This window comes from Lactuca serriola, chromosome 5, assembly GCF_051521515.1.
Source record: "Lactuca serriola cultivar US96UC23 chromosome 5, Lser_US96UC23_V15, whole genome shotgun sequence".
Taxonomy (NCBI): domain Eukaryota; kingdom Viridiplantae; phylum Streptophyta; class Magnoliopsida; order Asterales; family Asteraceae; genus Lactuca; species Lactuca serriola.
The window spans coordinates 53,467,178-53,475,322 of record NC_136412.1 but is presented as its reverse complement, the minus strand read 5'-3'; the positions used below and the strand labels follow the sequence as shown (position 1 = coordinate 53,475,322).

Sequence of the window (8,145 nt, the reverse complement as noted above, 5' to 3'; positions counted from 1 at the left end):
GGAGTCTAGTTCAAGTAGGGGAGACTTGTAACGCCTCTTTCGGGTATTGGTTGGAAATTTTCCAATTGGGGAGGTTATATGTATGGCTCGGCAAGTTGGGAGTCTAACTCGTCGAGTAGGGTCGTGTATCATGGACGCGGGTCGGAAGAGACTCGGCGAGTCGGAAGACCGACTTGGCGAGTCAGGGATGTTTAAGGAAACCCCCAATTTCAGGGTTTCCCCCTATATAAACAACATTAACAGCCTCCATAGCTTCCCATTTGCACCCTAGAAACTGTTCACGGCTGCAAACCCTCTTGTGAGAGAAATGAGAGCCTTGGTGAGATAAATTGGTGAATCTTGGGAAGGATTTCAAGTTGAAGAAAGAAGGATCAAGGGAGAAACATCAGATCCAACATCTACTTCATTTTGGGCACTTTACTGAGGTATTAATTCATCATCTTAATCCTTGAAGTCTTAGATCTCCATTTGGATGATTATGGTCATTATTGGGGGAAAATGGAATCAAGCTTGGATCTAAACCTATCACAGTGATATGGTTCTAAATCTGGACCTTCTTAGGTCCCAAATAGCATAAAGTTGCATCTTTTTATAAGCTTATCCCCTCTCCATGCATGAAAACCTTATTTAAAGGATTAGTTTTGGTGCATGGCCATGTGAGGCCATGCATGCACGTAAAGTTTGCAACTTTACGTGACATCTGCCCTAGAAGAAGATAGATATGAAGTTTGGGACCTTAAGTCCCACTAGAAAGGACCGTACACATGTTGGACTAGGGGAACTCGACGAGTCGTGAAAGCGACTCGACGAGTCGGGAAGGGTTTTATCATTCATGGTCAAGGGTTCACGGTCAAGGGCTCACAGTCAAGGGTTCACGGGCAAGGGTTCACGGACATGGGTTTCCGGTTAGGAGTTCACGGTCGTGAACATCAAAGAACTCGACCAGTCACTGGGGTGACACAGCGAGTTGGTGAGTTAAACAAGGAACTCGACGAGTGTCAGGTCACACTCGACGAGTCAGGGTCAGCATGGATTATAGAGCTTGAATTTGACCAAGGTTGACCCTGGGGGTATGTATGGGATTATGCTGATTTATTTACTCATTGATTATAGGCAGTTTGGGAGGAGCAATGTGGGATATATCTGACTTCAGTTTTCCATTTTAGTCTTTGAGAGGTGAGTCTTCTCACCATACCAATGGGTCTAAGGCACCAACGCCGACCCATTTTATGATAGTTGGTATACTTGCTGTGTTGAGAGGTGTGTAATATATTTAATTGTAGCGATATGCGGTAGAGATAGCCTTTATGGCTAATGGTAGAGATAGCCTTTATGGCTAATGTGTAACACTCTAAAAATTCCAACCAATTTAAACTTTTCAAAAACAACCGAATTTCATTAAGTTATTTGTAACATCCCAAAGTCAGAATCAAGAGTTCAGGGGGTAAAAGTGTAAGTTGGAAGAAAGGAACTCGTCGAGTTTGAGCGGGTGTCGGGCACATGTTAAGTAACCGGACTCGCCGAGTCAGAGGCTGGACTCGACGAGTCCATGCTAGAATGAGAAACCCTAATTTTTGGGGTTTGCACCCTATATAAGGAACCTTAAGCCCCACCCCAGCCTCTTTAGCACCCCCTTTGATGTCCAGAAGCTTTCCCCATCATTTTCAAACCCTAATTTGAGAGTGAGAGGGATTTAAGTGTTTTGTGGAGCTTGGAGAAGAAGGATACTTGAAGCAAGAGTTGGTGGGATCATAGAGGAGCGAAGTGGATCTGATTTCCTTGCTTGTTGGCATCAGATTAAAGGTAAAAAGTTGTTACCTTGGCTTGGTTGTGCTTAGTTTGTTCATGAATGAAGTTTTAGGGCCAAATTGTCATATATGAGTCTCTTTTCGAGTTTTGGGTTCAGATCTGTGGTTGCTACTACAGATCTAGACTGGTCTTGACTCATGAATCTGGAAAGTGATAGCTTTGGGGCTTGTTTGAGAGTGTCCTTGCCTTAAACCTTCATTTTAGCTTGTTTAGAGCTTGTTGAACCTTGCATGCACTTAAAGTTGGAAACTTTACGTGTGAATCTGGCCCTAGGAGTCCAGATCTATGTATTGGAGGCATTGGAATGGCCTGAAATCATCTGGATGAAGATGTCACGTCTGGACTTGGCGAGTCGCATGGGTGCACTCGGCGAGTTGTATGAATATGTGCATGGAATTGGTGAGTTGGAAGAACAACTCGGCGAGTCTGTTGAAGATTGCCTTGGACTCGGCGAGTCTGTTCTTGGACTCGACGAGTCTGGTCGTAAGGTCCTAACCTTTTTGCTTGAGCGGTGAATCGGTGAGTCGAGGGACGACTCGGTGAGTTAAGCAGGAAGTGACTTAGAGTTGGTTGGACTCGGCGAGTCTTGGGGCGACTCGGCGAGTTGAGTTGTGGATTGGGAGTTTCTGAGTATAGGGACTCGATGAGTCAGCGGGTTGACTCGGCGAGTAGAGTCAGTCAGGAAGGTTGACTTTGACTGAGGACTTTAACTTTGATCAAGAGTTGGCCTGTTGACTTCCAGGGATATTTTGGTGATTATTGGTATTTATTGAGTTCAGTCTTTTGGTATTATCAGTGGTGGAGTTCGTGTCGGAGGTTGGAGCAGCGTGATCTTATCTTTTCAGTCAGCAGTTGTGAGGTGAGTTATCCTCACTTTATCGACAGGGTATAAGGCACCAAGGCCGCCCCTTTATCGGATGGATATTTGGGTAGTTGTTTGTTATGTTATTGCTTTGATATGTTTGCATCATGGTAGTTAGGATGGTATATCTTAGAGGCCTGGTGGGGTCAGTAACTGGTTTATAGAATGATGCTATACTAGTGACCGGTTAGGTCGGAATCCTGGTAGGGATGTGCTATGTTTGTGATTTGCTAAGATAGGTTTGATTAGTTGTGATTCGATATATGATTATATGTTTATGTGCACATGGTTGTTGGACTGGGGTTGGGTTGAGGCGGGTTATGCTTTGTGTTGTAGGCCAACATACCCAGGGCGGACCGGTAAGCCCCAAGAGGGTGGACCAGACATGTCGAGGCTCGGGGAGTGGACCAGGCCGACTGAAGGCCCGGTGCGGGCGGACCAGTCATACTATAGACTCAGAGAGTGGACCAGGTGGGTTGAAGGCCCAGTGCGGGCGGACCAACCACACTGTAGACTCGATGTATATGGCTAGACTCGGAGGGTGGACCAGGTGGACTGTAGGCCCGTTGCGGCGGACCAGTCACACAGTAGACCCAAAGTGCATGGCTATTCTGTTATGTTATGATATGACATGTCATGTGTATGGTATATGTGGTTGGTATTTTGGGGGTATCTCACTAAGCTTTCGGGCTTACAATTGTGGTTTAATGTTTCAGGTACTTCAGGGGACCGTGGCAAGGCAAAGGTGTGATTGTACTGCTCCTCATGTTTCGGTTTTATGTTTTGGTTCTGGGAATACTCCGATAACAAATGTATTGAAAACCTTTTTGTAATAACTTGAGGATGTTGGGTTGTTTTTGAAATGTTTAAATTGGTTGGAATTATTAGAGCGTTACATTATTACAAAAAGGTTTTCAATACATTTATTATCAGAGTATTCCCAGAACCATATTATAAAACATAAACATGAGGAGCGGTACGATCACGCCTTTGCCTTGCCACGGTCTCCTGAAGTACCTGAAACGTTAAACCACAACTGTAAGCCCGAAAGCTTAGTGAGATACCCCCAAAATACCAACCACATATACCATACACATAACATGTCATAACATAACACAACATAACAGCCATGCACTTCGGGTCTACTGTGTGACTGGTCCGCCGCACCTCCGAGTCTAGCCATATACATCGAGTCTACAATGTGATTGGTCCGCCCGCACCAGGCCTTCAATCCACCTGGTCCACTCTTTGAGTCTACGGTATGACTGGTTTCTAGGGTTGCATGTACACTTAGGGGTGTTAGAATGCTCATAACCCATCAGTTTGGGCCTTGGGTTTGAACCAAGCTTGAGGAAAGGTAAAAAGGTCTTTTACCCTAAGTTGGACTCATAGTGTAATGGCTAGATGTTGATGGGTTGTCCTTTTTGGTACTTGATAGCGTGCGAGCCATAGTGGATATGCAGTCATAGATTATTCATGGGATTAGTTGTGGATGGGGTGTTTTCTTGATATTGGCGGTTCGGGGATCTGGCAACCTGCAACCAGGGATCATCTTTATGTTTCGGCAGTATAAGGTGAGTTTTCCTCACGGTACTTTCGAGTCGAAGGCACAAAGATAAGGTCGGCCCATTGGTTTGATATCCTGCTATTTGCTGATATGTCAAGTATGGAATATATATATGCTTGAGTATGCTAGTTCTTGATATGCTAGTCTGGTAGATCTATAGGACTACATATGATTTTGTCTGCATGATTATCTGCGCATGTGGTTATCTGTCAGCATATTGTGTTGGTTTGAGGTTGTACTACTTCGTGCTGTAGCCAACAAACCCTAGGGCATTCCAGATATGAGCTGAGGACCGGGTAAGGCATGCCAGACTCATACTGAGGGCTCAATTGCATTCCGATATGAGCTGAGGACCCAGTTGGTATGCCAAACTAGTACCAAGGGATTGAGGGTATTGGAGCAATCCAAATATGAGCTGAGGGTTGGGCAGGGCATGCCAGACTCATACTGAAGGCTCAATAGCATTGTAGATACGAGCTGAGGACCCGTTTGGTATGCCAAACTTGTACTGAGGGCTGAACATTGACATTTAAGTTCGATGACTAATAGGTACAGGGAGCAAGCCAAACATAAGTTGTAGGCCATGAGGGCAAGCCAGACTTATGTTATGGGCTCAAGAGCAAGCTATATGTGAGCTGTGGACTCGATAGGCAAGCCAGACTCACACTGTGGGCTCAGAGGTAATCTAGTCTTTTAGCTGTGGACCCATTGCATGTTGTTATTTTATATATGTGATAGCTTGTGTGATTCGTATTTTGAGGGAACTAACTAAGCTTTGTGCTTATAGTTTTGGTTTATTGTTTCAAGTACTTCAGTAGATCGTGTCAAGGTGAAGGCATGACCATACACATCCTCACATGTTGGACTTATGATTTCTGGGAAACTATGATAACGTAAATGTTTTGAAAACTATGTCGAAAGCGATTCTGGTTTTAAATAATGTTTTGGGAACAATGGTTTTTGTAAACACTTCTTTAGAAAAAGGGTTGTTTTGAAAAGTTTAAATTTTATGAATTTTATGGATGTTACAGAAACTTTCTGATATGCCATTCTCATAAGCATCACAAACCTGTCCACTTCAAAGAATGCCCTGTACCAACTTTTAGGGTCCCTTTCAATGAGGTGTTCATAAACCAAAGGGTCAATTTTTTTATAGAATTCATTTCTGCCTAAATTTAGGTTGAGTAGTACTAGCAGCAGTAACCCAAAACAACTTCCTATATTGTTCACCTTTGAATCTTTTCTTGAAGTTAGCATATATGTGCCTAGCACATTGTCTATACTCTGCTGCTGGAACCCTTTCTTTGACAACCTCTACTAATCCCTAAAAGAAAATATGAAATAGATGACATAACAAAAAACATTAAACTCAAACAAAACATAACAAAAAATACACCTTGTGTTGGTATGATATGAGGGTCAATCCATGACCAAGTCCTATTTCAATGTCATCCAGTAGGAGGTCAAGAAAACATTTCCATGTTTCCTTATTTTCAACTGCCACCACAGCCCATGCAATAGGGAAGATGTGGTTGTTTGCAGCCGTACCCATAGCTGCTAATAGTTGGCCTCTATATATACCCTTTAAAAAAACAACCATCTGCCCCTATTACCCTCCTACATGTTGCAATCCAAGCATCCTTCACACCTTTAAAACAAACATACATTTTAGAAAAGTAAGTGGTGGAATCAGGCATGACATTCACATTTATCTTTACTATTGAACCAAGATTTGTCCTCATTATTTCTTCTCCATAACTCCATACTTTACCATAATGTTCTATCAAACTACCCTCTATCTCATCTAAAACATATCTCCTCGCATTTCTACATTGAGCCACACTAAGAATAAAGTTAAACTTTGTACTTACTTTGGTTTTCATTTTCTTTAAGTTCATTTTGGGGTTCTTCAAAAGCTGATTCTTAAAATGCTTTCCAATCCATTTATATGTTACAATGGAACCAAGTTTGAAGACTCTTGAACAATTATGGTCATCAACTAAGGACTTAATCTGGAAAGACCTTTCACTACTCATCCACGAAGCCCACAGTCGAAAAGGACAAGAAGGGTTCTTGTTATCTTTACAACATCTCTCTAATAACCTCTGGCTATCATTTTTCTCAAATGAAAACAAACTCAACAGTTGGTTACCCTCCTGAATCATTTTCCTTGAAAAGTTAAATGAAATTAATGTTGCAAAATTATCAAAGACTACAACCTTCTTTGGTCATAACGTATATGAAGAGCGTTTCGGAGGGGTAACTTCGTTAAAACATATGCTATGTTTACTATAGTTAGCTATCAACACCTCTCTGCAAAAGGATATGACTATGTTATGAAATGTATATTTATCAGCATAAACGTTTACCTCAATGTATATTATGGTGATGTGTCTGCAAAAGCTACATGATATTGTACATATTGATGGTGTATCTTATCCCATGAATTCGGTCTTAAAGTTAAGTAAACTCAAAAATCACAGCACTTGTGATTCCACTCATTTGTAGACATGTCTAAAATCCATGATACATGAATCATTTGATTGGAAATGTAAATGTAGTCATGAAATGCATTTGCTTAGTTAAGATTCCCTTAATAAATATTCAAGTGCATTACAAGGTTGCATGTATGGATAATGTTCTTTCGTGGGTTATGTTTTGAAGAGAAGCAATAATGAATCTCATAAAGTCATTAATATTAACAGGAGATGACGTGAGATTTGTTGTAAATGAATAAAAAGAAAATGAATCAGGAAGGTAACCAACTGTTGCATTTGTTCTCATTTGGTCTCTTTCCTTTTTTTGTACTCAATATATCATCGAACTTATTGCTTGTGTGAACCATAACCCTTTGACCGACTATCACAGGTCAAAAGTCGGTCATAAGAGTTATGTTGAACACAAGCAACACGTTCGATGGTATATTAAGTACAAAAAAAATAAAAAAATAAAAAAATAAAAAATAAAAAAAATAAAAAACAAACGCAAATGTTAGTTACTCTCAAAAAGTCATTTTCCCTTAAATCTTATTATTTATTTACTTTTAATAGTATATAATCGTTTAATTTAGTTGGCGATACCATTTAGCATACGTTGTTACGAACGTGTATGCCTTGATAAAAATGGGTCCCGCCGATCAACGTCACCTGCTCCGATTAGCTTTATCTTGCCGGAAAATCTCTGCTCAGGTAACCAACTCCGGCACCGATTCCATCGTCGCCATGGCCTCATCCACCGAACAAGAATTCATGACTCATTATCGATCCAAACTCACTACGTTTCCCAGGTCACACAAATTTTGGGACGCCAAGATCGCTTCGAGAATCGGTGAAAAACTAGGGTTTCGGCTCAACGACATAGGCATCTCCCACCTCGAAATTGACCTCGCTGAAGAGCTGTCACGCCCGATTCATTACCGGAAAATGGTCGTCCCGTTCTTTCACTCCGTCAAACGTGCTGGAATTAGCGTCTCTGGTTCAGAACAACTGGAATCCCAGCCGTAACAAAACCTCAAAATTTATGGAAGGGAAGGTAACTCAAAGTTCAAACGTATAGAAATTTTGTACTTCAGTTGAACCAATTGTTATTGTTTGATAATAAGTCTGTATAACAGTAAGTTACTTTGTTGTAATTTGTTATCGTTGATGTTCATCAACAACATCTGATATGAAATCAATTTCATTCCAAAAATTGTAATTGCATAAGCTAAGATTACCAATACCAGCAGTGTTCAATGAGAATATTATTCATTCGACTCTCATATACATATGGGTTAGAACTTAGAAAACCGATAGACATTCTTCCATTCAAGATAGTGAACAAGTACAAAGGTAATGAACAGAGCAGTGCCAAATGATGACTCACAAGTCACAAATTGTTTACAGTTTTTTTGGCTGCTGTTAATTCA

At 41.2% G+C, this 8,145-nt stretch overlaps 1 protein-coding gene across 1 annotated transcript; it reads left to right on the top strand.

The window, feature by feature from the left end:
* The first annotated feature begins 7,317 nt into the window (after positions 1 to 7,317).
* Positions 7,318 to 8,000, top strand: LOC145049958 (Ribosomal L18p/L5e family protein). The gene has a single exon (XM_078998291.1). It carries the CDS (start codon positions 7,361 to 7,363, stop codon positions 7,739 to 7,741), a length of 381 nt encoding a protein of 126 aa, XP_078854417.1. The 5' UTR covers positions 7,318 to 7,360; the 3' UTR covers positions 7,742 to 8,000.
* Positions 8,001 to 8,145: the final 145 nt, after the last annotated feature.